This window comes from Talpa occidentalis, unplaced genomic scaffold, assembly GCF_014898055.3.
Source record: "Talpa occidentalis isolate TD23 unplaced genomic scaffold, MPIMG_talOcc4v2.1 talOcc4.3, whole genome shotgun sequence".
Classification (NCBI taxonomy): domain Eukaryota; kingdom Metazoa; phylum Chordata; class Mammalia; order Eulipotyphla; family Talpidae; genus Talpa; species Talpa occidentalis.
Window position 1 is genome coordinate 145,701,977 of NW_023603184.1, and position 27,698 is coordinate 145,729,674.

The 27,698-nt window shown below is 45.5% G+C and overlaps 1 protein-coding gene across 1 annotated transcript in view; it reads right to left on the reverse strand.

Annotated features, from left to right (window-relative positions):
• The window catches only part of DNER (delta/notch like EGF repeat containing), a 249,442-nt gene that overhangs the window by 126,835 nt on the left and 94,909 nt on the right, over window positions 1–27,698 (reverse strand). Inside the window, exons 2-4 of the mRNA XM_054700131.1 lie at window positions 24,970–25,266; window positions 22,775–22,869; window positions 20,030–20,196 (exon numbers count right to left, since the gene is read on the reverse strand). Coding sequence (XP_054556106.1) covers window positions 20,030–20,196; window positions 22,775–22,869; window positions 24,970–25,266 — 559 coding nt within the window. The remainder of the gene's footprint in view (window positions 1–20,029; window positions 20,197–22,774; window positions 22,870–24,969; window positions 25,267–27,698) is intronic.

Here is a 27,698-nt window from a genome sequence, read left to right on the forward strand (position 1 = left end):
AGTCAGAATTCTACGATCTTGGGTTAATTGAGCAACTGGAGACAAAAGCTGGTAACGCCGACTGAAAGAGAAACTGTCGCCCACACAGAGCTGTTGACAACGGGCTTCCCTGCCCTTTCCAAGCTCTTTTTAGAGACCAAAGGGCTGGTGCACAGGAGGCAATGAAGCTGCTCCAGTCTAAGGTTAGTCTGAATTAAAAGCAAGAAAGAGCAAGTCCATTTAAAAAAAAAAAAAAGTGGAGGGAAACAAAAGGAAGGAGAGAGAGCTGGAGGCTGGGCAGGGAAAGGAGAAGCAAACCAAAGCACAAGAAGAAACCATGAGTCAGAAGAAAATAAGAGAAACAGAGAAAAGAAAATGAACCTCCCTGTTGGAAGGTTTGGGGTCTCTCACACCCTTTTTACAGAAGGACATTTCATCATCTCATTTTCCTTGGCTTTTTAGCCTTTATCATCCTCCAGCCAACTGCAACAAATGTAAAATTAGAGACCTTTTATGTTTTCCATGAATAAACATGATTTAGATCATAATTGTGTGTAATCCAAGCCTGTGATTCTGATTATGAGGCTGAAATACAGGGTCACGCCAATGGCAGATCATGTAGTCCGTGTGAATAAACTGGGCAGGGAAGCTGGGAATGTAGGGAGATTGAGCTCACTTGTTTGACCTTCAGGAGATGCTCCCTGAGCCCCAAGAAGGAGCAGGTTGAGCCCTGAAGTCTCCATATGTCAATGGCTAGCACCTTGACAAGAACAGAGAGGCAGGAGGGATCAGTCACTGGGGGTCCTATGAACCTGAGTAAAGATCTGGATCTCACACCAAGTGCAATAGAAATCCATTGAGTAAGGTTAAGCAGGGGACTAACACAAGATGCACGCTCTCAAGGATCACATCTTGGGTGGAGAACCAACAAAAATTTGTATTTGGACATGGGATGTGAGAGAAAGGAAGCTATCTCACATGGAGAGTAGGGACAGCCAAGCAGGTGGTTGTGGCGGTGGCCGCAGGCAAGTAAATTGAGTTCCTACTGTGAATATATTACTTTTGATAATCTGATGAGCCCCCAAGTGGAGCAGTCAGGTTAGTGATCATACATAGTACATGGTAGTTTGAAACATCATGGCTGAAGATTTAAATGTGGTTCTCATCTAATGGGGGTATTATTGCTTTGAGACAGAATGTGCACTTGGGGGCATGGGAGGCATCCAGCACCAAGTTCTACAGACCAATATTATGATGAGACAGAATCCTGCTAGCAAAATCAACAAAAACAAATAACTATATGATTTCTCCACAGTGGAGCTGCTAAGAAGAGACTGGATTTCTGCAGCATGAAGGGTATGCAGAACTACAAGATGGCGGGACTTGGACAACTACAAGATGGCGGATTTTGACAACAGATCTCAAAGGGGTACACTGTGGTTCATGACAAAGAAAAAGTCCCAAGGACTCTGCACACTTGAATGCTACATTGGGATGCTGGGGAAGTAAGAGAAAAGGCAGGGATGGAGAGAGGGAGGAGGAAAAAAGATCCCTGCATTTCAGAGACTACTTTCTCCTCACTACACAGCTGGGTAATTTCCCTAATGAGTTTTAAAACTCTAATGAAGGAAAACTTTCTCCAAAGATTACCCAGGGATCTGTTAACACCCTCAAGTAACTAGTTACGATGACAAATAAAAGTCAGAATTCTTTCTGCTTCCCCTCTCCGGCTCCCCTCCTTGCCTACTCCCCTCAGGCTCTACAAAGGCCCACAAGCTGCCCTGCCCACAACCCCACACTGTGCTCATTAACACGGCAATAAAATGTTCTGCCATCATTACAGTCCTTTTAAAACAGGGACTTTGCCAAACTCACCTCCCTCGGTGCCCATGAGAAGCTGAGAGCAACTGAGCGGGGTCCAGTCACCGTCGCGCAAATGGAGGAGGGCCGAGCAGCGGTTCCAAGGCCCAAGATGGCTGGCTCCAGGCAATTAACTGTTTATTTTACTTGTCTCCTTTAATATTAACACTAAAGAGTCTTAAATGGACTTTGTAGTTAATACCTCATTGGGATTAATAGCGAACGCGATTTGCATTTCTCACTTCGGTGGTTTGGCGAAAGACCATTTTCTCTCCTGTCACAGGGAACGCATACGCGGAAAATAAAATTTCAAACCGTAAATACTTGAGCAGTAGGTGTTGGGAACAGACTGCCGAGTTTTCTTATTAAGACTCGGCCAGCCATTTGGCCCAAACCCACAACCTATAAAAGCTGTTTGCCATCCCGAAGTCCCCCAGCTAGCAGCAGAGAGGTATGAAAGATTTGCAATGTTGCAGATCTCACTCCAGCTGGTGACCATGGTTTTGGCATTCATTTAGGCCTGGGAAGGCAAATACTTCCAATTGCCTCATCTTGTTCCACAGAAGTCAGGAAGAAATGGTGTATCTACATCAACTCTTTAAGAAGGTGGGATGAGGTCAAGCCAGTCAAGATCCTTCCGGGTTTGGGACTCAATACTGGTGGGTTGGACACAAAACCTGAGAGATAATGCTCTTTTGACAATGTTGGGTCAGAGGTAAAAAAAAAAAAAAAAAACAACAACAACAAAAAAAAAAAAAACAAAAAAAAAAACAGCTTGATTCAGGGAACAACCTGGAACCTAGAGTAAGTCTAGAAAAAGCATGGGAAAGTATCCTGTGGTTCCACTGGATGCATGAAGCCAAAGCAACATGCATCCAGTAGAACCCAGGATACTCTCCCATGAGACTGGGCAGTGGCAGTGAGATGCAGCTCCCAGTCACCCACGTGAATTAAACAACTGATACTCTACAGACTTTTTTAGGTACAGTATTCAATGTATTACATGATATACCCAATACTTTATTATTATAAAATAGGCCAACTGTCAGCTAATGTAAGTGTTCTGAGCACATTTACTGTAGGTCAGGGGAACCGATGATGTTTGGTAGATTAAGCATATTAAATGTAATTTCAACTTAATGATATTTTCAACTTATGATAGGATTATTGGGATATAACCATATCATAAATTGAGGCTCCACCCTCATGACCTAATCTGATCTCAATGCCCACCTCCAAATACCATGATGGTGCTGGTTAGAGTTTCAAACTATGAGTTTGGAGAGAGATACAAACATTCAGTCCATGGCAACCATCATCACCATCATTATCATCAGAATTATTACCATCATAATCACCTCCATCATCATCACTATCAATAGCAACATCAACAACCAACATCTATTTAAAGTGGAGTCCTGAATTAATATAGATATTTGCAAGTCTGAGGAAAAGGCTCTGGGAAAGAAAGTATGGTCCCTGAGTAAACAGCAGAACAAAGATATAGTAGAACTAAGAAATAGCAAGGAAGTCATTTTGAGACTCCCCTAGCTCGGTCCCTCTCATGTGAAACTTCTGAAATAGAATTTTAATTATCGCTACTTTTAAAAATTATTACTAGAATTTGAAAATCATGTCCAAATAAAAGTTTATCACACATTCATAATGTGATTTTTATTATCTACCATATTAAATAGATCATTTCTAGGCTCCACTTTCAAAAGCTAGGCTCTAGACTTAAAGTTGTAAAGATATATATCTGAATAAATGAGGTACAACTACATTTCATAGGGTTAAAAGAGTTCTTAAAGAATAACCAACAATTAATCCAATAGACCCTGGCCAATATAATGACAAGATGGTATAAAAATATTCAAATTATAATATCCTTTTTTGAAGCAAAATTTATAACTAGGCTTGTCAAATCTCTCCCTGTGCCTATTTCTGGCATGAAGTAATCTCCACTTAGAAAAAAAATTTTCTCATTCCATATGAAAACCACATCATAATTGGACACATTTTTTAATGCCAGCTCTTGAATACCCATTGGTAGAACATAAAAATTAATTTGCACTTTCCTTTGAAATTTTGTTGGCTCACGGAAAATATACAATTGAAATTCTTCACTTATCTCTTTTTTAATGTCCATTTGATCGCCTTTTCATAATCAGTTCGAATTGTATCACTTAATCTTCCATTAGTATAGTTTCAACTCATCAAATACTAGTAAATCAATTGCTAAATTACTGTAGAACTCATATTCAATTGCCTACCACATCCAGTCATTAATACCCTGTGAATGCATCCTGATTAATGGCTTAACTAATAATGCCAAAATAATTAATCACTTCTCAGTGTTGACGTGAGAATAATGGGAAATTATAAATGCACAGCTAATTGGCCTGTGGATGACTGTATAAAAGTTAGGGAGTCAGAGAATCAGGCCTTCCGATGCACTCACAGGAAAAGCTGTTGATTGACATGTTTGCTTCCTCCTTTCTGGTTGTTGCAAGCACTGGGAACATAATCGTTTCATCGTCTTTGTTCTTTACAGCTCTTTGCTCTGCTTGATCCAAAAGCCCAGGTTTAAGTGGCCACTGCAAGACTGTCTGGTAACTTCAAGATTATATAAAAGAAGCTACCTGAATTTACAAGTGTTTGGTCAGATGTCTAATTTGAAATGCATTCGCTTCTTGAATTACGCATAACAACTTCATTTTTCAGCGCAGGTATTTAATCCACTAAAAATAGAACTACTCAATGTATTGCAATGAAGTCCCAATGGTGAGCCATGATTTGAGAAAAGTAAGTGAGGGAATGTGGAAAGATTGACTCAGAGTCAGCCCATGTGGCTGGGCTATTTCTAGCTCCTGGTAGCATCCTCATCAGAAGAGAAGTCGCCCTCTCAGACTCAGTCCTCAAGATGCTCAGAGGCAGCCTTTGCTCTCTGCTCCATTTTCTGGAGCTCCAGAAAAGTCTCCATAACTCAGCCCCCCTCCAAGTTGGCTCACAAATGCCTAGACTCTGCAGTGCGGCAGCATTACCTACAGACTTTATTTCATGGACTATTAGTTCGATTCCACCATAACCCAGTGAATCGGGATCTCTGGGAATGTGGCCAAAGACACCTCGGGTTTACCACATCCCCCAGGTGTCTGGCTTCCAGATATGGAAGCTGCTGTCTGAAGGATGACTCTTTTCTGCCAAGTAAAATGCAAATACTTCAGTAGGGACCTTTAGCTAGAGGAATGACTTTATCAGTCCCTTCTCTTCAATGACTCCTTGCCAGTAGGACCTTCACTGGACCCGCAGTCCAACACGTTTGACCCAGCCTACCTCTCCCCTGCATGTCCACCTCTCTCACCCTTGTTCTCTGAACTCCTGTCATGTGCTTGTAGCAGTTCCTCCCATATTATGAATTCTCTGTACCCACAGGACCTTTGCACACGTCATGCAAAGGTTTCCCTACTGTCTAGTTAATATCTCAGCCTAATCATTTTTCTTAAAGGTAGTGCCCTCACTGTTCCAGATTTTTTACTATCAGCTATAGTCACAGCAGAGTGTGCCTATTACAATTTTTCTATTTATTTGCAGAATTGTTTCTTTATCACCTGTCACCCCACTAACATATATGAGTAATGAGGTCAAAGATTTTTCTATTGTTTTATTCAATGCTGTATCACCAGTACCAAGAAGAACTTCTAGCTCCTAACTAGGTGCTCAATAAATATTTTGGGGAAGGATGCAGGGTGAGGAAGAAAAGGGGGCTACATGTGGTGGCAGCACATCTGGGATACCAGAGGGTTATGCAACAAGGAATAACAAGGCACTCAGGAAAGAAAACTGACAGTGACAAGAGCAACCCCTTCCCCCACCCCCGATCTAGCTAACAGCCTCAGTGGGCACAGGAATCAAACACCACCAACCACAGAGCAAAGCAGCTTCAGCCTCGACACGGAGCCTCAGACCAATTTAGGTGGTAAAACTCATTACAAACCCTGCCTGCTCAGACCACAGGCAACACCACCAAGCCTGCTTCGGGGGCCTTACCAGGAAAGAATGAATGACAGGTTGTCCCCGTTCCCAGTCAGATCTCTCCAGGAATAACACTTTAATTCAACATGACGGGCAGTCCAGTGACTGAAAGGGGCTCCTTTTATTTGCCCAGAACAGATTTGATATCTGCTTCAGTCTTTACATAAGCCCCAGACTGCTATCTGGTCATCGATTCTTTCTGTAATATCAACGTAACAAGTGAAAATTGCTATCCATCTCTCTTACAGCCTTTACTGTCCGAAATCCCCACTGGCTTTGTTTGAACAGCCTGTTTCACTGTTGCAATATCTAACAGGGCTCAGTGTATAAGGGAAGTCCAGAAACGAAACAAAGCAAAATGATCCTTTGTATTTGAAACAAAGAAAATATTAGTGCACACACCAAGTGATTCTTGTTCTTTAGTTTCCATTTCTGATGCTAATTGCAGGTCCTGGCCTGGGTAGAGGGCCTGTCTGCCACCCCCAGAGCAGACCCAGCCCCCCAGAATGAAATGCAAGCTTCATAATCAGGACTGCTTATTGAAGCTGATCACATCCTGATATTCTATAGAAAACGCTTCTGAAAACACAACTGTCACATCCATAGAAAATTTACTTGTGCCTTTGCTTTTTTATTGTTTATTAATTTGGTTTTTTATTCATGATTATCCACTGTACCATCACATAAATGTTAGCATTATTTCCAACTCCAAAAATCCTATTTCTTTTCAGATTCATTGCCCAGTCTCATGGTCACTACCACACACGCCAGCAAGACACTTCAGAGCTTTCTACTCATCGAGTTTAAAACCAGAGCTGGGCACACGTGTCTCTGCTCCCCTGTGCTAAGTCTGGATGAGCAATCATGCATGTACACATGGACATCTGTGGATGGACATATGTGTATGTGCCACTTGGCACCAACACACATTTCTTGATTAATTACTATGTATGGGACATTGCTGGTACTGGGGAGATGTGGGCACAGTAAGCTTGCATTTCACCCTAAGGGTGGGGTGAGCTGGGGAAGGACTCTTGCTTGCTGGGTTCATTCCCAGGAAAGTTCTTTGTAGTGGAGAACCCAGATAGTAGACAAGACAGAGAGAAGAACTAAAAATAAAGAACAGAGCGACTATGCTGATATACCAAATAAAGAGCTAGGAGAACAGGAACAGAAAGGGAGAAAATGCCTCAACGTCTGAGTGCTGGGTTGAGATTTTGAGGAGCAGACATCGAAAGTGGGAGAGAGAAATTCACCAGGTGAGTGACACCCATGGAGACAGTTAAGAGAATGGTAAGATGATACAATTGAGCCCAGTTTTGCAACATAAGAGGAACGCGCTTGTCCAGCTCCTATTCATAATCCCTCAAGATAATAAAGATTTAAAGATTCTTAAATCAGTTTATTTATTTATTTTGCTACTAAACTGTTTATTTGAATGTAACTTTATAAATAAGCTTGAGCCTTGGGACAACAAGATTTATCTGGGCTACATAATTTACTAGTACATAGTGTCTGCCTGGAGATTAAATTCTTTCAAAGTCAGGAATTGGAATCTTATTTTCTTTTTGCCCCCCAGAGAAGTTCTATTTATTAATTTATTTGTGTTATTGTTTCATTGAGGCCAAGTTTGGTTTGCAACATTGTATAATATTCAGAGGTACATGTTCATACTTCTTCAGATGTACCTTACTGCACCCACATCTCCCCAGTAGTAGCAGTGTCCCATACACAGTAATTAATCAAGAAATGTGTGTTGACGCCAAGTGGTTAAGCACAGCTCTGTGAAGCGGTCCACAGCCTGCAGCACAAGTTCAATCCCCGGCCGGCCAGGGAGCTACCCACATGGTGCAGCAGACCTCTCCTGTCTCGCTTGCTGCTCCCCTCAGCAATGGATTTCAGTCATACATGCCTGTTCGGTTCCCCACTCTGTCTCTGGTGAATTCTCTCAACCCCCACACCTCTGGCCTGTACCCCAGCTCTTGTATGCATAAATAAATAAATCTTCATTAAAAAAAAAATGTGTGTTGATGAAAAACAGGGATGTCTGTGGATGAGCAGATAATATATCCTGGTTTTTAACTTGGTGATGTTCCAGAGCCTGTTCTTTGCTATTAGCGATGTAGACAAATAGTATTTGTTAGTGTATGTATTTAAGGAGATTTTCCACTTGTCTACCAAGCAAATATAACTTTTGTAGGTCAAACTCACAATGCCAGCATTAAAATAGGACAACCTTAAGAGCACTGCCTGTTAAGGACGTGTGTGAACCAAAAATATCACAGCATTCAAAACCCAAATGTCAGAGAGAACATTAGAGATGAGAAAGCCTGAGAGCCTTTTGAAATGCACGTCTCCCACCAAAAACAGGTCAATTTTCTCCTGCTGAAGTGCCTGCCTTAGGTGTACTTCCTTGCTGCTTTGAGTTTTACATGCAAGATTTTTGTGAAAAACAATTACAACTGCCATGGTTTTTGTGTCCACAGCAAATGAGCATCCTGAAAGAATCCCTGGCAGCTTTTAAAATATTTGTCTTTTCTGGAAAATCCTTTGCCCTATTCTTATGAAATGATTCTGACCACATAAAGTGGCTATGTGAAAGGAAGTTGAATATTTATCTTCAAGGTTTTAAAGCAGAAAAGCAAAAGCCTCTAAGGAGAGCTGGAAACAGCAGGGGGCTGCTGTCTTCCGGAACAGGAATGCTCTTTGCATGACATTAAGTGGGAGGTGACAGTGTGACAGGAGCCCAGGAGAGCACGGCCCCTGTTCACTCCCTCTGCTCTGGCATCATTCTATTGATGCATTCACTCTGACATGCAGATGTACTCACAGAATGACACCGTTCCATTTCCTAGTACTCTGGGGTGTGAATGTGAATTGGCATGTGGTGCTGAAACCACTTTTAAATACTTTCTGCTAAAGGCATTGGAACTGTCTTGCTCTGGAAACTGTTAATGATCCCTTTTCTCCTTGAAGAGTTTCTGAAATGCTTCAGATGGTGAAGGAAGTTGCTGAGAGGTAAATGTCCATTTCAAGTTGGATCTAGTTGGGAGCATCTAGTCAAAAGTGGGTGGAAGGGGAACAGTGCACAACCCCAAAGATACAGCAGCCGTATGAATGAACGCCGCAAGAAAGGTGCAGACGATTTGATGCTTCAATATTCAAAAGCTTTGCTGTAGTACATTCCATACCTGGGAATAGAACCCAAATAAATCCCCAGAAAACATACAAAGATGAGGTTGTAAGGATGTTGGAAAGTTTGTATGAAAGACACAGGTAAAAGAGAAGAAAAAGCTACTTGTTACCAAGACCATATCCATTAAAAGTGCATTGATTGAATGGAGCACTATACAGTCGTTAAGAAGAATATGGTAGATTTACATTTATTAACATAAAAGAACATCAGTGAGACATTAAGTGGAAGATGCAAGTAACCAGACAGCACACAAATGGGTTCTTCTTTCCAACAAAGTGTGAGTGTGTGTTTATGTGCACGAGCTGGCCTTCAAAGAAAAGTTTCTGCAAGGAAATACCACAAATTGTAAATGCTGGTTGTCAGGGAAGGCTGGAGGATTGTAGAAGAGTACATTTCAGATATTCTTTTCTTCTTGTATATATTACTTTTAAAGTAAGGCATGGATAACAGAATTTTTTTATTTTTCAAGAGAGCAAACTGGAAAATTATATTCTAGTGAGAGAAAACCATAGTCCCAAGAGTTTATATATGGTTTACATAAGATTTATATATTTAACTCCCTCTCTCTCTCTCTCTCTCTCTCTCTCTCTCCCCCCACCCCCCTGATCTTCTGATTTCACCTTCCTTCTCCCACACTCTCTCTTTTCTTTCTCTTTCCCTGTCTTCCTCCCTCTCTCCCTTCTCTCCTCCATAAAAAGAAGAAAAAGATGTTATGAAGAATCAGAAATTTGGCTATAAAAAAGGTAATTAAAGAAATTACTTTCTTGGTAGAAATGTGCACTGTCAGAAACCCAGTAAAGCTTTTGACAGAAAACTGGCAAAGCTCTAAGAAAGTTTGTCTCTAAGTTAAAAAAAGCAGAGAAAGTTTTAAGGATGTATTTTAATGAAATTATGTGGGTGAGATTTGGGTTAAAAATCACTTGGATCAGGAACCAAATTTCCTGATTAATTTTTTCAAATTACTCCATAAGTAAATGCATTATCCTTGTGTTTTAAAGGGCTGAGGGGGGCCTCCCCGGTGGCGCAGCGGTTGAGCGCTGGGTTGCGGGGCTGCCCGCAGCCTCTGCGGCGCTGGTTCGATCCCCGGCTGCTCCCCGGCCACCGGAGGAGGGTCCCACATGGCGCGCAGACCTCTCCTGCCGCCCGCTGCTCCCCTCAGCAGTGTCCTTTGGTCCTTCTGCCTGCTCTGCTCCCCGCTCTGGCTCTGGTGAATTCTCTTACCCTCCCGCGCTTCTGACTGTACCCAGTGCTTGTATAAATTAATTAATTAATTAATTAATTAATTAAAGGGCTGAGGGAAGAGGAAAAAGTAAGGCAGAATGGAGAGGGAGCGGAGACTCGATGATTATAAAGAAACACCTTGAATTTGCTTCTTAAAGCCAGGCAAACCAGCCCACCTAATGCCTCAGACCTAAATTGCAGAATTATCTGCCACTGCTGTGTTCTCGTATATTCTGAAACAAATGCTGACAACTATAAAAGCATCTTGAAAACAGGCTTAACTGCCCTTATTCATGAACTCAGACTGCTTTTATTCCCTGACACAGTGGTTGTTCTTTACTTCTTGATTAGTTCCTAGAATTTTCAAAAATTGTGGTGTGCAAAAGAGGGACCGGAGGAGCTTGTTAAAGAGTCTGCCATGGAGCAGTGAGACCTGTGGCTAACCCAGCAAGCTGCCTTTCAACAAAGCCTAACTCCAGGGTGGGAGAAATGTCTCCATCTTTGATCACCAGCCTCCAATCCCCCAAGTCTGGGCAGTCATCATTCAGTGACCTTGACGATATTTAGGAAGACGGCAGGATACTGAAGTTTCAGGTCAACTAAATATAAATACATACAGGCACATGCACATGTGTGCACACACACATTCTCTCTCGCTCTCTCTCTCTCTCTCTCTCACACACATATACACACAAATTCACTACCAATAAAAAAAAACCAAAAACAGTAATCCAGATTGCTAATACTATTGAAACATAGTTTCAGTTTAAGTAAATAGTTTCAATTTAAATTAAATAGAAATCTTCTGACCAGGCAGAGGTGAGCTATGAGAATTTTATCTAAATTATGCTCTTTGGGGCAATCTTATACTTTCTCTACCTTTGTTCTCTTCCAAAGATAGCTTTTTATTTGAAGTCCCCCACCACCACCCCTTTGCAGAGAGTTCAGTAGACCATATTCAACTGTGGTTGTAAGATGACCTGGGAGTGGTAAAACATTTGCATTTTCTTTGTTAAATCTTAAGCTTGTAGCAAAAAAAAAAAAAAAAATGTTAATGATTCAATAGCTGGTATCCTTTCCAAACTTTCTTTGACTGTTTTTCCTTGTTCCCCAGAGTAAGATCTCTTAAAGGACAAAATGCAAAATGTAGTGTTCCCAAAAGAATGATGAAGTTTCTTCCTGACTTTCTTTTCCTTTCTTTTTGCATTTGATCTTCAAATACTTTTAATATAACAAAAAGGGGGTAAGTTGAAAGGTCACAGAGGCGGGCTATGAAAATGTACAAAAATTCTTGAGATTGACATTTGCAGCTGGAAGCTTTCTTTGCACGGCATTTCTCAAGCAGAACAACAGTCACATGTGAACAAAGTTGGAATCACTCCAGTGACTACGTGTGGCCAGCGTGTTGTAAGGTCCCTTCTCTCAAGGAGTTCACCGTCTACCTGAAGCTCTAAGACCAACACACCAAAAACATGAGGACATAAATGTGCAGATACTAAGTCATGTGATGCTGGCTATAGAGGAGGTGTCGGGGGGAAGTGAGGCAAGCTGCTAGGAAAGCTAAGGTTTTATTAAAGATTTGGAATAAGGGCAGGACCTGCCTGGTGGCTCAAGGGGTTAAGATGCAACCTATGAAGCTACCCGCAGCCGCTGCAGCACGAGTTCAATCCCCGGCCAGGGAGCTACCCACATGGCACAGCAGACCTCTTCTATCTCCCCCACTGCTCCCCTCAGCAGTGTATTTCAGTAAGATCAGCCTGTTCTGCTCCCCACTCTGTCTCTGGTAAATCCTCTACCCCCCACACCTATGGCCTGTACCCCAGTTCTTGTATGCATAAATAAGTAAATCTTTAATTTAAAAAAAGAGTTGCAGGAAGGGCAAAGAGACAGAGCTGGGAAAGAGGCTGTACCCCGAGGAACAAAGGGAAACTCGCAGAGTTGGGGTTATGTGGATGTCTAGAAAAGAAGGTCAGCAATTCAAGCCAAGGGACCAGGAAGATGGATCCCCCTTATGCTATCATTAGCATGGAGAGCCAGGCATGGTCCACATCAGAACTGCTGGGGTATCGTGAGGGTAGGGTCCAGACCACAGAAATGGGGGCCCACCATGGGCCGGCAGCCAGACAGAGCAGCAATTGTGGAGGAAAGCATGGGGCTGCGGCAAAAATGAGAATTCATCCAGTATACTGACTGGAGAAGACACCATGCCTATGGGCTTAGAGGGGAAGGTTCCAGCTCAAGGCACAGCCCAGGGGCTGGAGGTCCCAGAAACCCAGATTTGAATAAGATGGGATGTACCCATCTACCTCCACCAAGAAGAACTAACAAAACATCACAGGGTTGTTTGAGAATGACCTGGACACTGAGGTCTTTGTGTGAGCAGGCAGGTTGGACACTTTGAGAATGAAAGGGGTGATTTCTGCAAACAGTCCAGCAGCAATGGACAGCTGGGAAAGAGGAGTTAAGACACTTCAAAGAATCAGCCCAGCTTTACTGGGTCAGACCTAGGATGCAAACAGAACATTCTGAAATTCTAAGTACCACTATCTTATTTCTTTATATCCTAATTTAGTCTATAAGATTTGAGGGACTGACAGGAAATACATACTATTAAATAGTAAAATACAAGTTAAAAGGGACATCCGAGCCAGGAAAATATAACGGGAAGAACATACAGAAGAAAAGTAGGCAAGCTGTCCGTTCTTCACTGTTACAAAAGTTTGTTCTGCATCTCCCAGTGGCCGTTCCAACATATGCCAGGCATCTTTATTTCCACATGGGAATCATGGTACCTGACGTGTCCTGGTCTGGACCTGGTCCTTCTCTCCTCCCATCCCTACCCTGCCACCCTGAGTCTTTCAAAGAGGGACAGGTTGGCCATCCTCTGTGGTTCGCATGGTCAGGGAACTAGAAGGCGGGTGAGGACAAGATAGAGCAAGTGAGAGTGGCCAGGTCTAGTTTATTTATGCCCTGGTTCCTTCTACCTGCTGAGCAAAAACCAAAAGAATTTATCAAGAAGTGACTGAGATAAGGTCAGACCCACTTGGAGGTCTGGTGCCTAAATTACTAAGATAGACAGACACACACACAAATTAATATGGGCCATGATACAAGGCTTCTGGGAGTTCTACAGCTTAACTTGGATGCCAAAACAGCTCCTGTCCCTACTTTCCTACTGTGATTTCTTCCCTTTTGAATCTGGCTCAAGCTGGCCCCCATGGCAGTCCTCATGGCATCTCTTGCTTTTCAGAGCATCTCCCCCCAAATTCCTCTCTTCATTAGATGTACCGAGGACACCCAAACTCCAGTTAAATTATCCTAAAACTTAGATTTTAAAGGACCAGTCTTAAGGAATAATTTATTCAGAAGGAAAGGAAGAGAGGCCAGGAATAAGAAAACTGCGCTTTAATAAAGGATTCCAAAAGATTATCTGAAAATGCACATCAAAGATGAGAAGGTCTTTCCTTTGCCTGTTAAAAATAAACAGAGAGCCTAGGAAATAAAACTCACTCTTGGAGCACTTAACTTGATGCAAACTCGTTCACATCCAAGATGAGAGGCAGTTGGAGGGGTGGGCGGGATTTTCAAAGATTCTGTTCTGTGCTTGTTGAAATAAGTTCTGTTTCCAGGTGTGAGAGTCTCTAGTCAGTTTCTAACACTAGTATTGAATTATCTTAATGATACAGGCTCCTGAGCCGTCAAAATGTCATACAGTGCCCTTTGTACAGCAGACCACAGTGTCTGTCCTCCCTCACCCGACAGTTTACTGGTCCTTCCTCTGAACCCCAGGGGTGCCTCTGCACAAACCCTGTCGGTATGCTGGTTTCTGCCCCTGTTGCCCACTCATGTGACACTGCTCCTAAGTCATCCTTGCCTTTCTAGACTAGTACTGTGCCTGGGAAACAAGAGGTATGCAGTATTTGTTTTCTAAAAGAATGCAGAACTGAGTATTTCCCATAGTCCTGTTGCCTAAAACTATGACTAGTTCACGTTCCTCTACGTGGAGACTCAGGAAGCAGGTGACTCCATGGAAGGAAACATCACTGGGTTAGCAGCGAATGCTGTAAAGCCCAAACTCTCACGTGATCACATGTGCAGCCGGAGTGGTGGGTCTGAAATGCTTAGGGAAGCAGAGGTCTTTGGGAACCCAATGACCTCTCACTCTCCCTAGAGCAGGATGCACAAACACACAGACATTTGCATCCCGGGAATTTCTGGGGCCTCAGGAATTTACCTTCAATTTCTATGACTTTTACCACAAAACCAGGGTCAACTGAGTCCAGAATAGGAATTTCTGCATAAGAATGTCAGCAAGAGTTGGTTTTGCATTGAAAATTCCATTCTTTCTTTAAAACAAGTCAGTATAAACTGTTGGTTTGCAGAAGACTGTATCTCCAGGGAAGTGCCACAACGCCAGCCAGGGAAAATGTAGCAGGGAAGGTGATAAAGAACTCAGCCCTTGGCACCACAGCCATCTTCTCACGGACTCAAGAAAAGTCTTAAACCTCTTTGGACCCTCTGAAGTATCTCATTCTTCCTCTTTATTTTTTAAGAGAAGAAAAGAAACAGAATGCACTAATTTGGAAATTATTTTGCAAGACAAGAACCTTCTTAAATTTGAAATTTCATATCAAGGCAACATAAAGCATGCCAGCCCACAGGCACAAGTGGGGCATGGGCAGACTGGGGAAGTTTTGTGTTTTTTTTTTTTTTTTTTTTAGAGGCATGCTTATTTATTTATTTGTTTGTTTGTTTTTTGTTTATACATGCACTGGATACAGTCAGAAGCACGGGAGGGTGAGAGAATTCACCAGAGCCAGAGCGGGGAGCAGAGCAGGCAGAAGGACCGAAGTACACTGCTGAGGGGAGCAGCGGGCGGCAGGAGAGGTCTGCGCGCCATGTGGGACCCTCCTCTGGTGGCCGGGGAGCAGCCGGGGGATCGAACCGGCGCCGCAGACGCTGCGGGCAGCTTCGCAACCCAGCGCTCAACCGCTGCGCCACCGGGGAGGCCCCTGGGGAAGTTTTGGATCCAGTTACCACATGGGCTATGGAGACCTCGAAGTTGTTCCCAGGGCTCTGTGGCTAATCCAGCAGCTGTGATCCTGACATGATCCCGGCCCGTACAAGGACATCCCTATGGGTCACGGATACAACATTGATTCTGAGAAGCTGAGGCGGATCTATGAAGGTATAAGACAGCTTTTCAGTAGATCATAGATGAACCACCATTGATCTGGTTTAAACACAAAAATTCAGTTATTTTTATGATATAATTAGACCTACAAATGTACTAAAAACTCTAAGAATGATACAAATATGGGAAAAATAATATGAAAAATGGTGGGTAGTGGGCAGTAGAATAAGGGAAGAAGAAAAGGCACATATAGGCAGCTGAGCCCTGGAAAGAGAGAATAGAGAGGACCAGCTGAATCAAAGTGAAAATAATGTCAAAGGAGAGAGAAGCGCTAAAGCACCATACAGAACCACAACAAATATGGGCCATGGAAGGTGTCAGGGGAAAAGCAAGACTTGTCTGAGCAAGTGCAAAGACCAGAGGCATGAATGTCTACAATCATACCCCTCCCTGCCATCTACCCCACCCCAGTCCCCCGCCGTCCTGATCTAAAGAGAATCCCCACGAGCCCCTTCTCGGGCTGTCTGTGTATGCATCAGAATGTATAAGCCTTAGAGGAGCTTTGAGAATCCACATAGAGCAGAATCTTTGGCTGCTCATTTTTCTCCAAAACCACTCCAAATAAAAATTTAAATGAGGTCTTAAAGACTAGATTTAAGGGACTTATTAGGCTTAGAGAGAATGGGGGCGGGGGGTGGTTCCAGATGGGGATGGGACAGTGGGTCCACCATGAAGAAGCAACAAGAAATACACCCAAGGGTAATGGACAAGAAGAAATAAAAGCCTAGGGAAGGAGCCCAAGGGGGTTCACCTAGAGCCTTCTAGCACACACCAGACGGCCAGCACAGCCTCGCCCCAGAAATGGTCCATCACACGGTGCCTCCAAGCAATGCCAAGTCAAAAACAAATAAGCCCAGTGAAGACAGTTTCAAGGAAACGCAGCTGGAGCAACAAATCACTCAGGGAGCTAATGAGCACCTCCAATGCTCCCCATGGAGCACACAAGGCTAAACAAAGGGCAAGTTAGCTATTTACCCCAAAACAGTGCATAAAGCAACTAACATATTTGCAAGAAACATATTTAGAAGAAACAGAGGGAATAATTAAGGAGAGGGCAGAAGAGCTGAAATTTGGGGGCAGGAGAGAGACAGCTCCTGCCGAGGCACAGAAGAGCAGCAGGCTGTAGGATGTCCCTCCAGCCTCTCCTCTCCATGAAGCAGTGTGATTATTCAGAAGGCGCTGGGAATGAAGGAAACCATAAAAAAAATTCAATGTGGTGGCACTGAAATAGGTCATTATCTGGAATGCGTAGACCATGAACACCAGGCACGCGGCAATGAATTTTTTAAAAGACTGTGTGACCCTGGGGACAGCCGCCAAATTTGCCTTCTAAAGACAAAGAAGCATGCCCTCTGCTCGGTGGCAGAGAGATTTTAAAATACCTTTATGTTGGAGACCCCTAAGGCGTGAGGTGCTGAGACAGGAGAATGTCAGGGTGGTGACTGAAAGACTGGCCGACACAGGCTGCAAGACGGGCCCGTGTCCAGACCACAGTGCCCTTTCCTGTGTCAGCAAAGCTAAGCCTGAGAAACAGGCAAGATTAAAAAGGGAGTAGAATATACCTGATACCCCAGAACCTTGGCGGTGAATGTGTGCCCAGACCAGGCTAAATACTAAGAATGATTCATTGTCTAGCAACTAGCAAGGAGGAGGGGACCGGTTTGTATCAATAAAAATGAGTTGCACCAGGTACTCGGGACACTTGAGCTGGGACTAAAAAGCCTTGTGTCCCTGGGACCCACTTCTCTTCAACTCTATTTTATGTCTGTCAATTCTTCGTTTCTTGGTTCTTTCGGATTCCTCTCCTCAACCCTGTTCCCCGGAGCAGGTCTCTGGCACCTCTGGTTGTGAGCGATGGAAGGAATAACAATGAAAGGGAGAGAAGCTTCTTCCAGGTGAATGATCAAATGAATGAGGCGTAGTTACACAGGACCAGGCGCCAATGCTGGGGCTTTAGTCTGCTTTGAGGGGAACATTCTCCCTTCTGCACTAGCGTGGATTTGCTCACCTGTCAGAGGGATGCTACTGTCCTTTTCAAAATAAACTTTTGGCTCTTAGCAAAAACGCATTCATGTCTGTGGAGTTCCGTATGATAAAAATCAATTATTTTAAGAAGCTGCTTTCGAGAAAAAAAATTAACAAAAAGAGCATTAAACATGTCGATGTAGTAAGCGTAAAGCTTTCACAGCGATCACGAGAGATAAAACTTGTTTCTTTAAGATAAAAAGATTTTGATAGAGGTCCTGATGTGTGGATGTGGCCAATTTATCATCGTCAGGAGCTACCATCATCCCTCAGCAGGAACTGGAGACGGGAGCGACTGCTGCCTTGAAGGAGAACAACACTGGAAGGTTGTGATCTCTAGTACAAAGCCCCAAGAACACTTAGAAAGTTCTATTTAGGAAATTTTAAAAGATAGCAGATTATAAATGTTCAAAATGGAAAACAAAAGTTTCGAGAAGTAAAGCATGCTACTCCAAATCAGGCACCTTGTCAGCACCGAAGATGTCTCTTTTGGGAAAGAATTCCTATTTTAGTCTGAATGCATCCAATGGTTATTTTAATTATTGCTCAAACAGTGACATATTTCAAGCAAAGATAAATAATTTCCATAATTTTTTGTTAACAAAATGAGTTTGAATTGCATTGGAATTCAAGTTTCCTTGTATCTCAAAAGAAAAATTTCACATTAATGCTGGAAAACATTTCTCTATTAATGTCCAACCCTATTCCTCCCTCTCCACCCCATTTAAAGAGTAGTATAAAATGTAGGCTAATGTTTCACATGGGTTTCTTCTGACGACATTTTAAAGAGTAGAAATAACTCAGAGATTTTCTTGAAGTGTTAGCTCCATGTCATAGAAAGGCAGGTTAATCTAGAAAATCATAAGACCCATATAAAATAAAATTGAAACTATTTGTCAAAATAAACAAGCCGTTTCCTTTTAGAAACAATGCTAACACAAGCCCAGAAGCAAATCACAATTGCTTGGAATAGAGTATGGAATAAAATTTAGATTTGACTCTTGACTATACTACATCACACAAACGCTGTCATGATCCAATATCCATCTTTTTTTTGCCATTTTTTTAAAGATTTATTTATGCACACAAGAGCTGGGATATAGGCCAGAGGTGGGGGGGAGTGAGAGGATTCACCAGAGACAGAGTAGGGAGCAGAACAGAACAGGCGGATCTACTGAATACACTGCTGAGGGGCGAGGGTGGGGGTCGGGCGAGGCAGGAGAGGTCTGCTGTGCCGATCTAACATCCATCTTAATAGTCAAACCCCAGCCTATAGTTCAAAACCCGTCCCTTCTTTCCCAACAAGTCCATTTCCCAAGCTCACATCTCCTTACCTTCTTCTGTCTACCCAACAACATGCCTGTTCCACACCCCCTCCTCCAAAGTAGGATTTGCAAGGACTGGGAAAAGACCTTCTCATCAACTGTAAAGTGCAATACGAAATATACCAAGCTGAGTCATTCATTTTATTGTTATATTTATATATATATACACTGGAGAATAAGTCTTATTGTATATTTTCCATATATCTTAGCAAATTACTTACCATATCTCAGAAGAAAGTAGAGAAAGCACACTAGAATCACCCCTAATCTTTATGATCTATACTTTCACATCCTCCATCTTATCTGACCTTCCCAGCCCCCTCCAAGAGACACACGCTGCCTGAGGACCCGTGGAATATGTGACTGAGCAGGAGACAGTGTCAAGAGCAGGGAGCAAGGTGGGGTCTCAGGTGCACTGGCCGGGGTGGGGGCTGCAAACCTTGAGCTCGCGTCTCTGAGCTGAGACTTTGAGAAGCAACAAGCCAATAAAGAGGCCGGGGCAGAGCTCCAAGGTTCGCCTGCAAAGGCACGTCATGCTCGGTGAGGGATGGAGACAACCCAGGGGACGACCGACCTGGCAAGGCGGGCGCTGGACTCAAGGGGCGAGCCTGAGTGGAGGGGGGCGGGGCTGGGGGTGCTTCTCTCTTCCAGGGCAGAGAGGTCTGAAGCAGTTAGCTGACAAAGAGTAAAAGGGCAGAGTGACCCTTGGAGGAGAGGGTGAGGGTGGATGGGTGGGTGGGTGGGAAGAGGAATCCCCACGAGGGTCGTGGTCTCCAAGCAGCTTCTGCCTTGGAGGCTCTCACGTGGGAAATCACTGGCTGGGGGGCCCTGGGGAAGGCCTACAGTGAGTGAGAACAGGGTTCTTCTGAGGGACCAGCATTCAGTGCCTCCGCTTGTCCACAATTCCTGGAGAAAATGGACTAGAGAGTCAAAAAGTAACATCCCGTGACATTCAGAGCATCCCGTGCCCAAGACCACAGGCCGGCGTAGCCGCGTCCAGGGCCGGGGGCAGCTCAGGGCCGAGCCCACGGTCTCCACTCAGCCACACGGCGAGTGACACCTTGGGAAGCAGTTCTGACTGCCAGCAGATCCTCACCAGACATAGTGCCCATGGCCGGAGCTCGATAAGCTGGACGCGATTCCCACCCGCGGCCCGTAAACGCCAAGCCAAGTGGGTAAAGGCCCCGCGCTCACCGATAAAGTGGTTGTGCCCCAAGGCCAGCATCTCCTCCAGGAGCACCAGCCCCCCGGGGGCCTGCAGGAGGGTCACGCTCCGGCCGTCGATGAGGGAGCACTGCTGGAACCCCGTGGCCGTGACCTTCCACAGCAGGATCAGCGAGGCGGCGGCGTCTTGCCGGATCCTGAAAACAGGAGCCATGTCAGCAGAAAAATTCAGCCCAGCAAATGGAAAATGAAAACACAGGCGCCGTCCACCCACAAGGCCTGGCAGCGAAGGCGCCCTCTCTGCCACACTGCTGCCATTTGCCCTCTGTCCCCCACTTGTTCACAACATGCCCCCCCAAACACTGAGAGACACTCAGCTCTGGGCAGCCATCTGACTCACTGATGAAGAGCGGGAGGGACACGGCTCCTACCCACAGCAGACAGAGTTGTCAGCAGGACTGACACGCAGTAGGGTTGTCAGGTATGGAAGGCTCAACTACTGGCTCCACCCCCTGCACCCCCACTCTCCAGCACCCCTCAGCACCCCCTCCCCAGCACTTCCAGCATCCCCACTCCCCAGCACCCACAGAAGACAGTCCTGTCTGGCTCGGTGCAGCACGCCATGCACCAGGGAGCTGTGGTCTGGATAAAAGTCTCAGAACAGCTGCCTCAGAAGGCAAATCAGCCTCAGCCTCCTCCTTTCCTGTCAGCCTCAACCCTGCAGCTCCATCCTTGCACCCTGATGCTCCGGGAATAAGGGGCATCTCTTTCCCAACCAGGTCTGTCCCCATCTCCCAGCCTCTGCCTTCTCCACCTGGGAAGCATCCTTATTAGGGCTCAGCCAGAGACCTTCCCTGCTGCCATTCCTTCCTCTGTGCCCCGGGGAATGGAAGCTTCCAGAAGAACACAGTTGCCCCCACACAGAGCACCAGGTGTAGCAGGCTGCTCACATGGGCTTCAAAAGAGACGGGCTCGTGAATAAAGGGCACAGCAGGTGCCGGGCAACCAGGCGCCCACCCCACTCGGCTCTCCCGCTCGCCAGCACTGGCTGGACGGCTCTTTCTGTCCAGCTCTGCAGCCTCAGAGGGTCTGGAGATTGTGGGGTTTGTGGAGAAACAGAAACTAAAACAGTAAAGGGACAGAAGGTAGGAACTGTTCGGAAAGGCTTATGAGCGTAAGAGGGTGTGACCTAGACCAGGAAGGGCTGGCAGGAAACTAAGATCCCTATTTTCAAAACCCCCGCTCTGGAAGGTGGGGGTTCATCTGTGAGCTGAGCGAGGAAACGCTTAGGACCGGGGTCCCCCTGCTGGTAGAACATGAAGCTGCCACCCAGCCACACCTTTCTTGGAACTTCTTCCCTCAGGCACAGCCCATTAGGCTCTTCCCCTCCTGAGTGAGGTCGAGGCTGGGGGGAGGGGATGCAGGGCCAATGCAGCAAAGACCCCCTTCCAAACATTTTTCAGGGACTCAGTTTTTCGGAAGGCAAGAAGGGCAAAAATAGCCTGCATTGATGGGGGACAGTTGATAGGACCCACTGCCCCCTTTAGAGCCAGCCAGCACGGCAGGCTGGTGAACGAGGGCCCTGTTGCTCCCCAGTCTTCTAACACCCGCCAAAGACTGGCCAGCAAGGATATTCCGTTGCAAGGTGGGGACACCCCACCTTGTACCCTCACTCCCTTGCACCCGTCTCCCCAGCAACCCAAAGCACCTGACCCCCCAGCAGGTGTTCATCCAGTTTGCTCCCCCACACATGTCTCTTCCCCAACCCCCCTGGTGACAATGGACAAGATGTAACTTGAAAGAGTTTAAGAATAAAACAAATCAAAACACTCTCTTCCCAGCTGCTTGTTTTTAAAGATAAAATGTTTGGATTTTAAATTGGGGGGAATTGTGCATATGAATTCAACCAATGGTCCATCCCAATTTTAAGAGGCCAAGAAATTTTGGAAGCAAAGCCATTCGATCTGAGAGGCTCCCTGGATCTTCTCTAAGGCATCAGCCTTTCTTACCTCACACTGGCGCTACCCAGACCAGCCTCATTCCCACAGCTCCGCTTCCCCAGCCGCCCGGGTCTCCACTGGAATAGTCTCAGAAATGGCCTCCCCAGCTTCTGAGGGATGTAGGCCTTCCTTGTCTGCACACAGAACTCCACCCATCATTCTCTCTGACTGATCAGCTAAAGGCCGCTTCCAGGGGTAGATAACCCAGCGTAACGCCACAACCCTTTCTTCCTCACAAAATTTATTAAATTGGCAGTCATTTACATAAGTGTATCATTTTGTGGGTGCAATTTCATACCTCCATATGTATACATGCTTCACTCACCCTCCACCAGAATCCCATGCCAATGTCTCACCTCCTCCCTGCCCCTATGCTCCTCCCCGCCCTCTCTCCCTCTGGTAACCGGTATGTTTTTCAGTCTAAGAATTAATTATGCTGAGCTTTGCCAGTTTGTTTTCTTTGGTTATGAATAGTCCACAAATACATGAAAACATTCAGTAGCCATCTTTCACTTCCTGACTTATTTCACTTAGCAACATCACCTTAAGAGCCATCTACTTTTGTCCCCCAAAACACTAGTTCATCTTTAAATTTGTGCAGAAACACAAGAGGCCCCAAATAGCTAAAGCAATCCTGAGAGAAAAGGAAAATGGCGGAACCATTTTTGAACCTGAGCTCGAACTATACTACACAACAGTAGTCGTCAAAACAGTATGGAACGGGAACAGAAACACGGCGAGGCTCTCAACAGCTGCTACCCTGGGACTTGCTTACTTGACAGAGGTGTTCTGTGGCACCTCAAAGGTCACCAGGCGGCCCCCCGCGGAGCTGTTCGAGCTGGAATTCCCACAGGCAACATCTGGAATCACCTGGAACCGAAAAGGACAAATGATCAGGGTTGATCCCAGCACAAGGTGGTGTTACACTGTAGGATCCCATGAGCTGAGTCCCCTCTGTCCCCATCGATGACACTGGGTTGTGAGAGAGACAGGACAAAAGAAACCTGAAGAACTCAGAAGAAAATAAAAGCTAAGCATGTCTGAAAGCAAAAGCTCCCCTGAGAAGATCTGCCAGTCCCTGGATGGCGAAACGGATGAAGGGACAGTGCAGGTGAGGGCCGCAGGCCCTGCTCGCTTCATGTAACCGCAGGCGGGGCCACAGCTCAGTCTAAGGGTAAAGAGGGATTAAGTGCTTGGCGAACAGGGGTGACCTTGAGGACTGGCCGACAAAGGCAGGTGCATCACTACAAAGCGGTGGGCAGGAAGCGGCCTGTCAGGCAGCCTGCTCTGGCCAAGGTGGGTCTCGGGGCCCATGCCAAGGCCGGTAGCTGGATAGTTGCCCTTCTCTTTCCCCGTGGAAATGTTACTTAGAAGTGACGTGTTCCCCAAAGTGTTACATGATGTGACTAAAAAAGGCAGCGGGGAGGGGGGAGGCTGTGCTGATCAGCACATATTGTGAACACCTGAGCCGTGCCCATCAGCTGCTTCCAACCAGTCCCTTCATTTGCTGCTCATGCCTCGTGTCCCTCATGACCCTTCAAAGCCTAGATCAAAGTGCTTGTCATCACCGAATGAACTGGGAATACAGAAATCCTCAGCTGTCAGCCCGCCCCAAGCCTTAGTGGTCACTGCCCAGAGGCCGGGGAGCCGTTGTGGATAATGCCCACTGAGGACACGATGGGCGCCGCACTGGCTAAATAGATTTTAGCCCCCAGGACTCCAGAGTCCCCTGTTTCCAAGGCATCATTATTTCATGAAACGGGGAAGCCCACATATAACCAAGTGACTTATTCTGGCACTTTTAACCTGCTTCTTGAAGAGCCTAAGACAGAACAGCCTGGCAGGAAGATGAGGCGTGTATTTTTTACACTTACCCACTGCAGGACGCGTGTCTTTAAATAAAAGGATTGAAATGGCTGGGGGTGGGGGGAAAGGATTTTGTTTAAAGGATACTTTCTTCAAAAGTGTGGAACCAAATTTAGTTCACATGCAAGAAGTAAGTCACTCAGCAAGGAGGCATTACCCTCCTAACTTGAACGCATTTATTAATTCTGAAATCAGAACAAGCTCATGGATTTTAGTAGGTTAACCGCACTGCTAGCTGAAGGTGGCCTTCAGAAATTGTGTGACAAGGACAGAAAACTAAAAGTGGGTCAACTGGTTCTCCTTAGCAAGAAGAAATACTGCCTTTCCTCTTTTATAACAAGAAGAGAAGTTTCTAGGCACATTGCTTAATTCCAGTATATGTGACATCAAGATCTAGGTGTTATTTCATATATGTGACAAAACCTATACTAATACACAACTGTAAGGATGTCATCTAGAAGCACGAGACATGGCATGACATTCCACACTACTGATATCCCACATGCGTGGGCTCGATTAGTTCCCAAACTTTTATGGAGCTGCTGAAAAACCCTCAGAATGAGACTTTTGAGGAGCTTGAAAATACAACAGGCCAAATCCAGACTGGATGATAGTCAAGAGAGTTTGCTATTGCCAAAATAAATACATTTTGAAATTGTCGTTCTCAAATGCATTCTCAGTATATTGACAAGTCAGTGATGGCTGTTTTTAAACCCCACCACGGTGCTGCTACCCAAACTGGAGACTAACCCATAAGGAAGGCAGAGAAAGGTGTGGCCCGCAGGCAGAACAAGCCTTAGGTTTGTTCAGATGGCTCTTCCCTGCTGTCTGCCCCCACCTCTCCCAGAAATGTATGTGGATATGATTCCAGAAAATAATGTCACCCCTTTTCCTTTCTTGCTCACCCTTCCTGCACACAAGAACAACTGTACTGGAAATCCCCGGCTGTGTAACCAGGAGAGATTCCCTACAGAAGGGAAAAGGCCTGACTGTGTGCAGAGGGTGACTGAAAGTCTTCATTGTCATGGCCGCTGTTACAACCACTGGAATTATTTAACCTCAATGGTTTCTTCCATAAAATTACATGCGATAAAACGTCCTCACCTCCACTTGATCCCATTTCATTTCTACCACTTTCTGCCCTGTTTTCGGCTGCCAGGTGGGCAGGGTCACGGTGGCCTGGGAGCCGGGCAGGATGATGTCCGGCTCCTGGGTGGCGGGGACCGGCTGGAGCTGCCTGGGCGCTAGCGACTCGGTCCAGCCCGAGGCTGGGAGGTTGGGGAGCGCCTGGTCGCAGTTGGGACCTTCGAAGCCTTCATTGCAAATGCAGAGGTAGTCGTCCAGGCGGCTGCTGCAGTTGCCATGGTGACAAGGGTTGCTGGCACAAGGATCCACAACGAGCTGAAAGAAGACCATAAATGGGTCAATTATTCCCTCGTAAGAAAAGCGGAGCCATCCCTGGGAAATTAGCTCTGAGTCCCCGCGCTCCGCTCCAATGATCGCCTTGTTCCTGCTGCCGACATGGTTTAACGACTCAAGTTGGGGGGGTCGACGGGGGAGCCTCTCCAGGTGACCCTGACATTAACCCTGCACAGAGACGGAGCATCCTGCGAAGACCTGCATGTTGGAAAGGGGCCCCTCCAATCCACAGTCCTAAATGAGGTTGATTTCAGGAACACATTGGTTAGAGGCGCTTCTAAGAGCAAACTAGTTTAAAAAAAAAAACAATCACAGATGCGGATTAGGAAAACACCCCCGCTCAGTCGGCCACGGTGAACGTCTACACTGGAATCTCCCTTCACACCCGAACCCTTGCAAGGTTTCCTCTGCAGGAACGACGGGTCAGTTTCTCTCCCCTAAGGAGGCATCACCTGCTCCCCTCTTCCCACCTGATGAGCCACCTTTGGGAAGGTGATGCTATTTAACGAAAGGCACTAAGATGACCAGCTGGTGTGAAGGCCGCTACCTAGAAGCGAGGCTGGTGGCAGCGTGGTATGTAGATTTGATGAAAATTTTTCACTCATGGCTTTGAAGGGTAATGACAGGGAAATGTGATCTTGCTGGATATGGAAGATAAAAATTCATCAGCACGCCTTTGCTGTGTTCATGTTCTAGGCAGTGTTTATCTCCGAGTCCCTTGCTGACCTCTGACTCACCACGTGTTATTACTTGGGGAGGCGCTGCAAAACAATGTGAAATGATTACCCGCTTTTCCCAAGACAGACAAAGGCGCAGGCGTGTTCCCAGCGCTTATTCAATTATCATCTGTTCCTGTGAGAAGAGAAGATGAGCCTGCTACCGGTGGACCCCTGGCTTCTCGGGGCTGACCATAAAACAGAACTTACAGGCCTTTCCCTGGGGAGCAACGGGTTAAGATGCAACCTATGAAGTTATCTGCAGCCCCTGCAGTATGAGCTCGATCCCCAGTCAGGGAGCTACCCACATGGCGCAGCAGACCTCTCCTGTCTCACCTGCTGCTCCCCTTGTATTTCAGTACATCTGCCTGTTCTGTTCCCCGCTCTGTCTCTGGTGAATCATCTCACCCCCCACACCTCTGGCCTGGACCCCAGTTCTTGTATGCATAAATAAATCTTTAAAAAAAAAAAAAACAGAACTCTCTAGAGACTGGACTGCAGAGAGATGGGACCCCCAATTTCTCTTGTTGAAATGAGTCCACACAGAAACACACATAGATAGAACTGTGCCTGGCAAAATAGCCACCCCTCCTGCCAACGCGCCTCTTCCATTTCCAGGGAACTTCTTAAAGGACAATAAGGGATTTGGGATGGAATAAAAGGAAGCTTGAAAAATATCACCTTGGTAATTCTCTGCCATCATTTCACAGAATCTCAGAAAGCGCTGATGTTTTGGTATTTCAAGAGTATGTTTAAACTGCAAGTCATTGAAAATATTTACAATCTTTATCCATTCAGAGTAAAACCCAACCCTTTCCCATGCCGACAAAGCCCTGCAGTTCTGACTTCTCGCCCCTGAAGTCCTCCCTTTCCGGGTGTGCTCCTCCGCCCTGGTGCGCTCCCCTCCTTGCCTTCTTTCTGTCTCTGGACTATGCCAAGCTCATCGCTACCACGGGGCCTTTGCACCTGCCAGCTCCTCTGCCTGGAATGCTTTTCTCCCAGACTTTACAGGACTTTACCTCATTTCATGAAGTTTTCTGCTCAAATTTCACCTCCTCTAAGAAGAGTTCCCACATTACAAAATCTACAATGATCCCTTGTTTCTCTCCCCTGGACATGTGATTTCTGTGAGTGCTGGGATGTCACCTGCCACATCCCAGCTCTATTCCCAGCCTATCAAGGAACACAGAAAGCACAGTGGGCCTTTTGTTTTTTACAAAGGTGCTGAAAAAGTAGAAGATTGATTCATTGATATTCAGAAAACAATGCATGATAAAGGGCAGATGTGAACTATTCTTTAGTCGCAATATTTTCATCTCACTTCTGAATGATTTTAGGAAGGTTTCATGTAAAGGCATTGCCTCAAGAATCATTTGATGGGAAGGAGAAAGAATTCAATACTAATGAAAAAAGAAGACATGGAAAGCCAGGTTCCTGAAGTGAACTTCTGAAACAATATCTGAGGTTGAACTTGTCACAAATTAAGACTTTTACTGCAAGCACCCAAGCACAGAAATACATGCAAATCACTTAAAGACATTGGCGAGGTCATTATCATTACCAAGGCGCCCAAGTCATCTCCTCCCCAGGAAGGCTTCAGGCGCAGGTGTCCATCCGCCTTCCACCGGAAAGCTCCCGGCATGCCAGCCCTCTGCTCCCGTAAAATGATCAGGGAGACTTTTCAAAGTACGTTGCCAG